Source organism: Dromiciops gliroides, chromosome 4, assembly GCF_019393635.1.
Source record: "Dromiciops gliroides isolate mDroGli1 chromosome 4, mDroGli1.pri, whole genome shotgun sequence".
In the NCBI taxonomy this organism is placed as follows: domain Eukaryota; kingdom Metazoa; phylum Chordata; class Mammalia; order Microbiotheria; family Microbiotheriidae; genus Dromiciops; species Dromiciops gliroides.
Genome location: NC_057864.1, coordinates 168,144,169 through 168,158,256, shown reverse-complemented (window position 1 = coordinate 168,158,256; position 14,088 = coordinate 168,144,169). Strand labels below are relative to the sequence as shown.

General features: G+C 38.6%; 1 protein-coding gene across 1 annotated transcript in view; it reads right to left on the bottom strand.

Annotated features, from left to right (window-relative positions):
• The window catches only part of TEX14 (testis expressed 14, intercellular bridge forming factor), a 183,886-nt gene that overhangs the window by 42,425 nt on the left and 127,373 nt on the right, over positions 1-14,088 (bottom strand). Inside the window, exons 15-17 of the mRNA XM_044003986.1 lie at positions 11,417-11,526; positions 9,172-9,257; positions 1,744-2,022 (exon numbers count right to left, since the gene is read on the bottom strand). Coding sequence (XP_043859921.1) covers positions 1,744-2,022; positions 9,172-9,257; positions 11,417-11,526 — 475 coding nt within the window. The remainder of the gene's footprint in view (positions 1-1,743; positions 2,023-9,171; positions 9,258-11,416; positions 11,527-14,088) is intronic.

Genomic DNA, 14,088 nt, shown 5'->3' with positions numbered 1-14,088 from the left:
TAATGACAAAATCTCAGAGTTGAAGGGGACCTCAAAGGCTACCTAATCCAACTCCTACCTTGATAAGAATTCCCACAACACATCCAATAAGAGGTCATACAGTCATTGCTTGGAGAACTCCCAAAGCAGGCCATTATACTTTTGGAGAGTTGTCACTGTGACTAAGTATTTCTTTACATGCATGAGCACTAAATCTGCTTCTCTGCAATTTTCACCCACTGCTCTCAGTTTTGTCCTTTGGGGACAAGCAAAACAAGTCTAATCCCTCTTCTATGATACTTGAAGCAGGTTAACACATCTTTGCCGGGTCTTTTCTTCTTCCAACTGGCTACATATTCTCAGTTTTTTCAACAATTTTTTTTTTAAGTGAGGCAATTGGGATTAAGTGACTTGCCCAGGGTCACACAGCTAGTAAGTGTCAAGTGTCTGAGGCTGGATTTGAACTCAGGTACTCCTGACTCCAGGGCCGTTGCTCTATCCACTGCGCCACCTAGCTGCCCCTCAACCAGTCTTTAAATGCCATGATCTCAAAGCCCTTCATCATCCTGATCATTCTCCTCTGGCCAGTTTATTGATGCTGTTCCTAAAATGTGGCACCTAGACTTGAATACCACACTCCTGGTGTATTCTACTTCTCCCTTCCAGGGTATTATCCCTTTCTTAAAGAAGTCTGAGATCGGGGGCAGCTAGGTGGTGCAGTGGATAAAGCACTGGCCCTGGAGTGAGGAAGACCTGAGTTCAAATCCCACCTCAGACACTTGACACTTACTAGCTATGTGACCCTGGGCAAGTCACTTAACCCCAATTGCCTCACCAAAAAAAAAAAAAAAGTCTGAGATCAAAGGTTTTTTTGGGGGGTGCTACCTGTCACACTAATAACCCCAAATAAGCCGGTAGTTCACTAAAACTCCCTAGTTCTAGCCGTGTCAGTACATACCATCTTATATTTACTGTTGATTTTTAAATGAAATGCAGATTATATTTATACTCGCTAAATTTCACCTTATTATTATACTAAGTTCATCATTCTGACCTGTCAAGATCCTTTTGTATTCTGATTCCATCATAAAGTATGTTTGCTATCCCTCCTACTTTTTGTGTGAGGTGAAAGTTACTGGTATAAGAATACCACTTATTCCCTAAAGATATGATATCCTATTGACCCAATTTAATTTGTCAAATTACCCTTTTCCAAATGTGCTGCCCAGAACTCTACTCCAGATGCGGCCTGACTAGCACATAGTGAGACTAGCATATAGTGAGACTACCACCTCCCTTAGGGATATTAGACTTCTTTTTCATGCAGCTTAAGCTTGCATTAGCTTTTTATGTGGCAATCACATTGATTTTATTTTTCTCATGTTGGGCTTGTGGTTGACTCAAATCCAAAAATATTTTTCATATGAAATATCACTGAGTCAAATGTCTACAATCCTGCATTTACATGGGGTGGAAATTACTAAAGTTGGCTCCTTTAGGACAAAAGTTTCCATCTGATAAAATAAACGACATAATCAATTTCTCTCTCTCTCTATTGCTCACTCACTCTCTCCACACTCCCCACCCCGCCACATAGCTTCTTGCCTGAGGGCACAACCTGGGAAAGGAACCTGCTACTTTAACTTAGCAGAAAAGGCTCTCAGAGACATGCCTAGGGATAAATAATAAGCTGTATAGCTTTCCTATTAGATGTAAATGTGGGCAGAACACCTGCAAAGACATTATTCCTGCAATCAGACTTACCTGTTACATTTTGGAACCTGGTCTCCCCCTCACTGTCCTCACTGTCTGAGTCATTATGGATGGTTTTCTCACACTGGTCCTTTCTGTCTGGATCATCACAATCTCTGAGAAGATCAGTCTGGTGGCAGTCAGCATTCACTGGTTCTCTAGGAGGAAGCTGCTGCATGCATTCAGAATCATTTTCTGTTTCACTGTCTGAAGTGAGATTGCTCTGAGGATACCAAAGAAGACTTCCAAGCTGTCCACTAGCTGCCTTTTCAGCCATTTCTTTCACTTCAGCTAGACCACAAAATAATAAAGTTCAATAAATCTTTTCATCATGAACACCTGAAGTGGATGATTTTTAGTTCCTGAAGAGTATCACTGCTACCACTACAGTTCAGTATGGCAGCAGCCCCCTTATATAGGATAATAGGATTTTGAGCTGAAAGGGACTGTGGAGATCATACTCCCCCCAACTCCCTCCTTTACAGGAAAAGAAAGAGACAGAAGTCAAGATGGTAGATAAGGGAAAGCTACCCAGCTGAACTCTCCAAACATTCCCCTCCAAACAACTTTAAAATAAAACCTCTCATCAAATTTTGGAATGGCAGAACCAACAAAAACTCATGGTGAGATATTTTTCTGGCCTAAGAAAAACTAAGAGGTAAGCAGGAAAAGTCTGTACCATCAGGGTAGAGGTCTGTCCAGAGCCTATGCTGGTGGCAACACTGGCCACAGCAACAGCAGCTTCGGGAACTCTCAGCCCAGAGTGGTAAGTAGGTTGGACAACTGGTCAGAAAGGGATTACAGGGGGCAGCTAGGTGGCGCAGTGGACAGAGCACTGGCCCTGGATTCAGGAGGATCTGAGTTCAAATGCAGCCTCAGACCCTTGACACTTACTAGCTGTGTAACCCTGGGCAAGTCACTTAACCCCCACTGCCCTGCAAAAAAATAAAAAAAATAAAAAATAAATAAAATAAAACAAAGGGATAAGAAAGAGGGATGTATTATGAGAAGGGGGTAGGGAGAGGTAGAATGGGAAATTTTTTCTCACATTAAAGAGCTGTGATCTTTTTGTGGTGGCAAGGAATTAGAAATTGAGGGGCTGTCCATCAATTGGGTAATGGCTGAACAAGTTGTGGTATATGAATGTAATGGAATTCTATTGTGCTGTAAGAAACTATGAGCAGGAGGAGTTCAGAGAAGCCTGGAAGGACTTGCATGAACTGATGATGAGTGAGATGAGCAGAACCAGAAGAACATTGTACATAGTATCATAAACATTATGTGTTGATCAACTGTGATAGGCTTGACTCTTCTCAGCAATACAATGGTCCAAGATGGTTCCAAGGGACTCATGATGGAAAAAACTCTCCAAATCCAGAAAAGAAAAAAAAAAGGAACTATGGAATATGGATTCAGATTGAACCATACTATTTCTTTTGTGCTGTTGTTTTTCTTTTTCAAGGTTTTTCCTTATTTCTCTGATTCTTCTCTTATAACATGACTAATGCATATATATATATATAAAACCTGTATCAGATTACATGTTGTCTAGGGGAGCAGGGGAAGGAAAAAAATTTGAAATTGGAAATCTTATAAAAAAATGTTCCATGTAACTGGAAAATAATAAAATACTTTTATTAAAAAAAAAAGCTGTGAAAGGAAGAGCTTTTACAATGGAGAGGGAAATGCAGGGTGGGAATGGCAGGCAATGCTTTGCTCTCATTGAAATTGGTTCAAAGAAGGAAAAGTGTACACACACACACACACACACACACAGAGTTGTGTATAGAAACTTACCCAATAAGGAAATAGAAAAGGAAAGGGATAAAAGAAAGGGAAGGATGATAAAGGGGAGGGCAGATTAAGAGGCAGTAGTTAGAAGCAAAACAGACTTTAGAGAAGAGACAGTTTAAAAAGAAAAGAAGAAGATGGTGGAGGAAAGACAATGAGCTCCTGAATTCATGACACGATTGCTCCAAAAAACATCCAAATAAGGTCATAGGAAAATCCCCAGAACAACAAAACTCACAGAAGAATGTGCTGAAATCATCTTCTAACCAAGAACAGCTTGGAAGGTCAGAAGGAGGGAGCTGCTGTGCTGATACAGGAGTTGGGCCCAACCCCACAGTCACCCTGACACAGATCCAGTCTCAGGAAGTCTCCTCACCAGAGAAGGAGACCCCCAGAGCCTCTGAATCAGCTGAAGCCCCAGTGTCGTCTGGAACTAAGCTCACAGTCTGGTGAGTGGGCTGAGCCCTGGGCAGGGGAGAGACTACAGGGGTCTATGCTGGTGCTGAGGCAGAACTTGGATTTTACACCCCTACTGAGAACCAGGTGGTAGGCTCAAGTAGAAGTGGCCCAGGTGGGGGAGGGGCACAGGCTCGTCAGAGCTAACAACCACAACACACAAAGCTAGTTGATTAGCAAGTTGGTCTGGGGTCATCTAGGACCAGGAAATAGGCCAGGTGAGGGAAGAACTTGATTCTCCTTAAATCATACCACCTGGGACTTCTTAAGCTTGAGATATTGCAGCCTGGAAACAGTGCCCCACTTTAAGGAGCTAAAAGTCTAGTAAAAGAAAGGCAAGATGAGCAGACAGAGAAAGGTGAGGACCATAGAAAGTTTCTTCAGTAACAAGGAAGACTGAGGGGCACCCTCAGAGGAAGATGTCAACATCAGGGCCCCTATATCTAAAGCTTCCAAGAAAAATACGAATTGGTCTCAGGCCATAGAGGTGCTCAAAAAGGACTTTGAAGATAAAGTTAGAGAGGTAGAGGAAAAAATGGAAAGAGAAATGAGGGTGATACAGGAAAGACATGAGAAAAAAGTCAACAGCTTGAAAAGTCAAATTGGCCAAATGGAAAAGGAGGTACAAAAGTTCTCTGATGAAAATAATTGCCTAAGAATTAGGACTGAACAAATGGAAGCCAGTGACTTTATGAGAAACCAAGACACAATAAAGCAAATCCAAATGAATAAAAAAATAGAGGGCAATGTGAAATATCTTCTGGGAAAAACTGCTGACCTGGAAAATAGGTCTAGGAGAGAGAATTTGAAAATTATTGGTCTACCTGAAAACCATGATCAAGAAAAGAGCTTAGACACCATCTTCCAAGATATTCTCAGGGAAGACTGCCCTGAAATTCAAGAAGAAGCAGCTAAAATAGAAATTGAAAGAATCCACTAATCACCTCCAGAAAGAGATCCCAAAAGGAAAACTCCTAGGAATATTATAGCCAAATTCCAGAGCTCTCAGGTCAAGAAGAAAATATTGTAAGCTGCCAAAAAGAAAGAATTCAAGTACTGTGGAGCCCCAGCCAGGATAGCACAAGATCTAGCAGCTTCTACATCAAAGGACTGGAAGGCATGGAATATGATATTCCAGAGGGCAAAGGAAATGGGATTACAACCAAGAATCACCTACCCAGCAAAACTCAGCATTATCTTTCAGCAGAAAAATGGGACTTTAATGAAAAAGAAGACTTTCAGATATTTGTGATGAAAAGACCTGAACTGAATGGCAAATTTGACTTTCAAATACAAGACCTTAGAGAACCATAACAAATTGGAGCTGGGGGATATAACTGGGGCCATACAGTGGGCGACTGTTTTGTGTCTAAGGCCAGGTTTTGGCTGGGATCCCCTTGGGTCCAGGGGTGATGCTTTGTCCACTGTGTCACCTAGCTAGGTGATGACATCTTTAAAGTTAAATTGAGGGGTGAAGGGAATGCACTGGGGGAGAGGGGAGGGGGAAGGGGAAGGGCAGAGGTGAAATCCTACATGAAAGAAACAGGAAAAGGCTTATGGAATAGGGGAAGAGATGGGAGAGGAGCAGGGCAGTAAATGAATTTTACACTCATCAGAAAAGGCTCAAAGACCTTAAACTCATTAGAGCTGCCTCAAGGAAGGACTAACAGACACACCCAACTAGGTGGAGTAATCTATTTAATCTGGGCAGTAGATGAGTCTAACACTCATCAGAATTGGCTCAAAGACCTCAACCTCATTAGAATTGGCTCAAGGAGGGAATAATGAACACACTCAACTGGGTGGAGTAATCTCTCTAACCTTGCAGGAAAATAGGAGGGGAAGGGGATAAAGAGAGAGAGGCAAAAGAAGGAAGGGCAGAGTGGGGAAGGGGACAGACAGAAGCAAATCCCTTTTGAAGAGTGATAGGATGAAAGAATATGGATAATAGAGTAAATATCATGGGGAAGGGAATAGGATGGAAGGGAAACAGTTAACAATAGTAATCATGAAAAAGAGAAAAGGGGGAAAAATTGTACAAAAAATATTTATAGCAACTCTTTGTGGAGGCTAAGAATTGAGAATCAAAGGAATGTCCATCAACTGAGGAATGATGGAAAAAGCTGTGCTATATGATTGTAGTGGAATGGTCTTGTGCTATAGGAAATGACAAACAGGATGATCCCAGAAAAACCTGGAAAGACTCATGAACATCGATATATAGTGAAGTGAGCAAAGCTGGGAGGACATTGTACATAGTGACAGCAATATTGTTCAAGTGTGCAAGAGCACATGTGAATGACTTAACTACTCTCAGCAATGCAATGATCCAAGACAATCCCAAGGGACTAATGACAAAGCTTACTATGCACCCCCATAGAAAGAACTGATAAAAAGAGCACTTGTGGATTGTACATATATAACCTGGTTGCAGTCTTGTGGAGGGGGGAGGAAAGGGAGGGAGGGAGGGAGGGAGAAAAATTTGGAACTCTAAATCTTATGAAAATGAATGTTGAAAACTACCCTTACATGTAACTGGAAAAAATAAATGTTTGTTGCTAAAAAAAAGAAAGAAAGAAAGAAAAGAAAAGAAAAGAAAAGAAAAAGGGGAAAAAACCAAGATAATGGGATAAAAGTAAATATAGTTAGTAATCATAACTTTGAATGTGAATGCAATGATCTCACCCAGAATGGGATTAGAAACCAGAATCCAAGAATGTGTTGTTTATAAGAGATTTACTTGAAACAGAAAGACATACAGAGTTAAAATAAAAGGATAGAGCAGACTTTAAAAAGCTTCAGATAAAGTAAAAGGCAGGGGTAATAATTATGCTCTCAAAAAAACCCAAAACCAAAAGTAGACAATTAAAAGAGATAATCAGGTAAATGACATTTTGCTAAGACAATAGACCACAGACAATGAAGTAATAGAAAAATGTTTTACAGCAAGTTTGTCTGATCAAAACCTCTTTTCTCAAATATATAATGAGTATAAAAGTGAATCAAATTTATAAAGAGCCATTCTCCAACTCATAAATGGTCAAAGGATGTGAACAGCTGTTTTCAGAAGAAATCAAAGCTATCTATAGTCATATGAAAAACTGTTCTAAATCATTGTTGATTAAAGAAATGCAAATTAAAACAACTCTGAGGTACCACCTTAACAACAATTGGAAATGACAAATGCTAGAGGGGATGAGGGAAAAATAGGAACACTAACGAACTGTTGGCAGAGTCATGAACTGTTCCAACTATTCTGGAGATCAATTTGTAATTATGCCCAAAGGGTCATAAAACTCTGCTTATGCTTTGACACAGTAATCCCACCACTAGGTTTGTATCCCAAAGAGGTCAAAGAAAAAGGGAAAAGGACCCATAAGTACAAAAATACTTACAGTTGCTCTTTTTGTGGTGGCAAAGAATTGGAATTTGAGGGGATGCCCATCAACTGGGTAATGGCTGAATGAATTATGGTATATAATTGTGATGGCATACTATTATGCTTTAAGAAAAGATGTGGGTGGTGGTTTCAGAAAAACATGGCAAGACCTATATGAAGTGATACAAAGTAAAGTGAGAAGAACCAGGAGATCATTGTGCCCAGTAACAGCCATGTTGTAATGATGATCAACTATGAAAGACTTGGCTACTCTGATCAATACAATGATCCAAGAAAATTCCAAAAGACTCAAGAGGGAAAAATGCTATCCACCTCCAGAGAGAGAACTGACGAACTCTGAGTGAATCAAAGCTACAAGTAGAGGGGGCTGGCCTTGGAGAGGAGAAAGGCAACATCTTCAGAAACTGGAGTAAAGGAGAAGAGATTGAGGGAGGCTGTCAAAGAGTTTCTAGATACAGAAGGGGATAAAAGAAGGAATTCACAAAAAATGGCTTTTATTTTCTCAGTAAAGTATGAGGTGAGAAACTGTTGGGAAATAGGGGTGCATGAGAATTAAAGGATCATAGATCTTAAGCTGGAAGAGATCTTACAAGTCTATTTAAAAAAAAAGAGTATAACTAGTTGGATTCTTCCACATCCACTTTTTTTTCCTAACAAATGAGGAAACTAAGGCCCAAAGAAGTGAAATGACTGGTCCAAGGTCATATAGGTATAAGCATCAGAGGTCATAGTGGAACTCAAGTTTTCTGATTCCAGACCTAGTCTTCTTTGAAGACTGAGAAGAGAAGGGGTTTGTTTGGAAACATTTGTAAGAGGAATGCAATAAAGACTTGCCTTGATATAGGAAGGGTTCAACTGATACTAGACAAGAAAATGTGTATTGGTCCCAGGGAGCACAACTGGGTAACTTTTCTGTATTGCTGTAACATATGAATAGGCAGATGGTGAGGATGAGGGATTCAGGAGGGAAGAGACAATGGCAAGTGGTAATAAGATGAGGGAACACGGGCTTTGAAAGTAATCAACAGTGTAAAGTTAACTAACTATAGGGTTGAGATCAGGAAGAGATAGAATACAAGTGACATAATACATACACATATATAGGCATATATACCTATAGATAAATGCACATGTGTATCTTTTCTGAATGTACCTACTTCTAAGTTCTAGAATGCAAAAACAGGCATCAAATCCTACTTTAATTTAAAAGACAACACTTCTTTACACTGATCTAAAACAATTATGGCTAGAGTATACCAAAGAGCACACTGTATATTGCCATTTTTATACACATTAAAACATGTAAAAAATCTGTGATTTTGTCAGCCTGGAGAACTCCTACCCCATACCAATGCAGGTGACAACTGTATTTGAACCCAAGTTTTTCCTAATTCTAAGCCTAGCTATCTAGTAGGCAGTGTTGTCATAACATACATATATAGAGAGAGTTGAACATATGTAATATATATAGAGAATAAAAATATTATATATTGTATACTATATGTGATGAAATTTGCCCTATGAATTATTATATTATATAACATTTTACATAAACAGTAAACAAAATATAGAAATAATACCACCTCCATTTCATTGCCTGTTAGTCAAAAAGATAATCTTCTTAAGGTGAGATCTGCTATAAGAAAATAGCTTTTGGTCATTTAGAGTAAAGGACTCTGCTACAGTCATAACTATTTTAATACATGCCATGGAATCATATGTGCTAAATAGGTGTGAAAAAATATAGATTGAATTAAATTCTGTATAAATCAAAGCTATGGCTTTATACTCACTTGTCCATTTTAATCGTGCTTCTCCACTATCTTCATTTCTTGTCTTTGAGTTATAGAATTCAGATGGTATTGATTCCAAATTCATCCTAAAGGGGTTTAGAAGTTATAGTGGTATTATTTTTTAAAGGAAAAACACATCTGTTTTGTAACTTGTCAAATATAAAGGCTATCAAAAAATATATATAAAGGCTATCAATGCAACTTGAAAAACTGTCATCCCTGGACCAACCTATGACTGGGCACAGATTATAGCATTGGAAGTTGTATCCATTAAGGTCCTTCAGAGTAATTTTCAAGATGTTGGGGTGGGGGGAGGCACTTTGGACCACAGACTGGGTTCTTCTATTCAAGAAACCAGGTCACATTCAATACAAACCAAATTACCTTCAGAGCAGCTGCTGTGATGGACCCAGGTGACCTGGGCAGTCAAAAATGGTAGCATGATATACTGAAAAGGGGACAAAATCCACTAGCCCTGAGTAACAATACTAATTCTATTATTAACTAGGTATGTGATCTTTGATACATCACTGAATTCTACCATCAAGCTAAGTGCCAGTTTTCTGAACACTGTGCTCTTTCAGACTTCACCTGCTTTTCATGTAACAATTCAATTTAATAGTCATTTTCAGGTGCAGCTAGGTGGAGAAGTGGATAAAGCACAGGCCTCAGACACTTAACACTTACTAGCTGTGTGACCCTGGGCAAGTCACTTAATCCCAATTGCCTCACCAAAAAAAAAAAAAAGAAAGTAATTTTCCCAAAAAAGGTGAAACACAAAAATCTAAAATTCCGGAGAGTTTCATTTATATTGAATTCACACTATTCAAAATTTCTATTTGAAAGCAAAAACTTTGGTTTTTTTCATCACTGCTAATAACAAAAGAAATGAAAATTCCCCCCCCATCAGAGCTGATTATTGTAGTTGTAGATTAAAATAATATCATCTCTTGATTCTTAAATAAGAAAAATTGAAATTGATGTGATTATCTTATCTCAAAAGATACTCACTTTCCCCAATTTTCTACAGCTCTTTCTTATTTAAAACCCAGCAGGAGGGGCAGCTAGGTGGCGCAGAGGATAGAGCACCAGCCCTGGAGTCTGGAGGACCTGAATTCAAATCTGGCCTCAGACACTTAACACTTACTAGCTGTGTGACCCTGGGCAAGTCACTTAACCCCAATTGCTTCAAAAAACAAACAAACAAAAAAAAAAACCCAGTAGGAAATATTATAGGGGCAGCTAGGTGGCACAGTGGCTAGGACTTGGACTCATCTTCATGAGTTCAGATCTCCCCTCAGACACTTAATAGCTGTATGACCCTGGGCAAGTCAATTAACCCTGTTGGCCTCAGTTTCTCATCTGTAAAATGAGTTGGAGAAGGAAATGGCAAACCACTCCGGTATCTCTGCCAAGAAGATCCCAAAATAGGTCACATAAGAGTCAGACACAACTAAAACAACTTAACAACAAGGAAATATTATTAGATTATTTTCTGGGCAATTTAATAATTTTATCAATAAGATGAGTACATTTATTAATAAAAGGATAGTCATCTAGCCTTCTTTCTTAGACAAAAGAACCCAGATTTTTTAACTTAAAAAACTTCTATAAAAGCATAACTTTAGCTGCTGGTTTTTCTCCTATGCATTCATTTTAAGCCCATTTAATTTTTTTGGCTAACAATCATAGTCTACAAGGTAACAATAATGGCTTTGAAAGCCTCAACTCTGGCTTTCCTATGGTTTCTGAAATCAGACCAACTGAAGAGCTGGCTTTCCTTTTCATAAAGGGGTGGGGTGAGGAGAGGGAAATGCAGTTAAATCATTTTTGTGAGGAAGATAGTTTGCTTTTCACAAATTACCAATTATGCTTAGGCCGCCAGGATCAAACTTAATCTCTAGAAGTTTTTCATCAGATGGATAATTCTGGCCACCCTCAGTAAACAGATACTTAAAGCTTTTTGGGGTGGACTTAACTCTCCCATCAGTCACAAGCCATCTACCTTCTGAGCTTTAAAAAATCACTGAATAGGGGCAGCTAGATGTCGCAGTGGATAGAGCACTGGCCCTGGAATCAGGAGGTCCTGAGTTCAAATCCGACCTCAGACACTTAACACTTATTAGCTGTGTGACCCTAGGCAAGTCACTTAACCCCAATTGCCTCACCAAAAATACCAAAAACCAAACCAAACCAAACCAAACCAAAATCACTGAATAGCCTTAGTGTCACATAAATAACCCACCTGACTGTATCTTGGTTTCTGGCAGTAATTTCCAAACTCTCATCATTTCCTTGTGGGTACTGTAACTTAACATTTGTGCACTGTCTATTGGCTCCACAAAAGGATGATGACTGGAGGGGAAAAAAGGTAACACAATTCTATGTTCTTCTTAGGTATACCTGGCTTCTTGTGATTACCACATTAATTTTTTTTTTTTTAAGTGCAAGGGATCCTCAAAGGGCTCTCATCCTACTATAGTCAGCACAAGAACTTTAACCTGCTCCATTTCCCACCTGAGCAGGTTCACTCCTCTTAGCCCCTCCTGTGAGCTCACCATATTGATGCCAAATTTAGTTTAGAATAAGTTTGGCATGATCCACTGAAGCTCAGAACTGAGCTCACAAAATTTCTCAGCTTCAGTCCCAGTCTCAGTCTCCCTGGCAGGCAGGATGACAAGCATGCACTGCTACCCTTGCTTACTGCCTTTAATTAAAAAAAAATTTAAATATTTTATCATAAACATTAAACATCAGTACCAATACTTACACTTGCTTTTGTAGCTATTTACACTTAAATGAATTAATTTCAAAGTATAAAGTATCCTAGCATCTTTTAGTTCTCTTTGGCAGGATTCTTTGTCCATTCATTCTCATTCCATTTTTATGCTTCTTTTTTCACTTTGAATTATTTCATAAGGGCCTTCCCAAATTCCCTTATATTCTTTATAATTGGCCATCTTAACTGCTTTATAGTATTCCTTTTGACTAATATGCCACACTTTACCTAACCTTTCTCCTACTGCTGGACATTTAGAATGCTTCCAGATTTTTGCAATTACACATGATGCTGCTATGAAGATTTCTGAAGATAAAATGTTTTGCTTTTGATAACGCTGCCAAGATATATTCCTAACAATGAGATTTTTTAGGTCAAACAGAATTATTGTTTTTGTAGCCTTTATGCAATACTGCTACAATGTTCTCCAAAAAGATTCTCAAAGTTTATACTATGCCACAAGCAATGAATAACTATAGCAGTTTCTCTACAATTCTACAACACTGAGTACTATGGCTTAAACTTTTACTAACTTGATGGGTAAGGAAGGGGTGGAGCCTCAAAATTATTTTATTTTCTATCTCTTTGATTATTAGTAAGGTTGGACACTTTTTCTTTTTTCAATTAGTATTTTCAACTATCAAGCATTAATTTTTCTCCCTCTTATCCCCTGCCACAAGAAAGAGAAAAAAACAAATAAACCTTTGAACAAGCATGGTCAAGCAAAATAAGTTCTATTACAAGAATAAGCACTTTTTAAAGTGATTATACATAATTTATTTTTCCTTTTATTTAAACTGTTCATATCTTTTGGTGACTTATGCACTGTCGAATAAGAGTTATGACTATCACCTCCATTTTAAATGTCATCATAAATTGGATGAGAGGTCATATTTGCCTGAAATAAATGTTCCTCTTCATGTTTCATATACAATAATCTCATTTATCTCTAGCTCACTTTCCAGACCCCTTGAACAAAAAAGCCACAAAGGCCTCTGGATGAGTGACCAAACAGCACAGAACTCATGTCCTAAGGCTCACATATTTCTTTCTTGATTGTAATCATGGAGGGGCCTAGAAGGAGCTGTTGTTTGTCTTTCATTCTCAAAGAGGAGCAGAGCATGACAGATGTCATGACTGGCAATGAATTGAATTTAAATGAGTAGATTAACTTTCAATTGGACTCCCTTAAAGAGAACTTCATTAAGAAAGCACTTCTCAAGCTGTGGGAAAATTGGAACACTAATTCATTGTTGGTGGAGCTGTGAACTGATCCAACCATTCTGGAGAGCAATTTGGAATTATGCCCAAAGGGCGATAAAGCTGTCCATACCCTTTGACCCAGCAATACCACTTTTGGGTCTTTTTCCCAAAGAAATCGTGGAAAGGGGAAAGGGACCCACATGTACAAAAATATTCATAGCTGCTCTTTACGTGGTAGCAAGGAATTGGAAGTTGAGGGGGTGCCCATCAATTGGGGAATGGCTGGACAAGTTGTGGTATATGAATACAATGGAATACTATTGTGCTGTAAGAAATGATGAGCTGGAGGAGTTCAGAGAAACCTGGAGGGTCTTACGTGAGCTGATGATGAGTGAGATGAGCAGAACCAGAAGAACATTGTACACAGTATCATCAACATTGAGTATTGATCTACTGTGATGGACTATATTCTTCTCACCAATGCAATGGTACAGAAGAGTTCCAGGGAACTCATGATAGAAGAGGATCTCCAAATCCAAGAAAAAAACAAACAAACTGTGGAGTATAGATGCTGAATGAACCATACTATTTCTTTTGTTTTTGGTGCTGTTTTTTTTTTCTATTTTGAGGTTTTTCATCATTGCTCTGATGTTTTCTCTTATAACAGGACTAATGCAGAAATAGGATTAATGTTATTATGTGTATATATATATATATATGTATTTATCTATATCTATATAAATATATAGATATAACCTATATCAGATTACCTGCTGTCTAGGGGAGGGGGGAGGGAGGGGAGGGAGGGAGAAAAATCTGAAATTGTAAAGCTTGTATAAACAAAAATTGAGAACTATCTTTACATGTAAAGGAAAAAATAAAATACCTTATATGTAAAATAAAATAAAATTAAAAAAAAAAAAAGCACTTCTCAG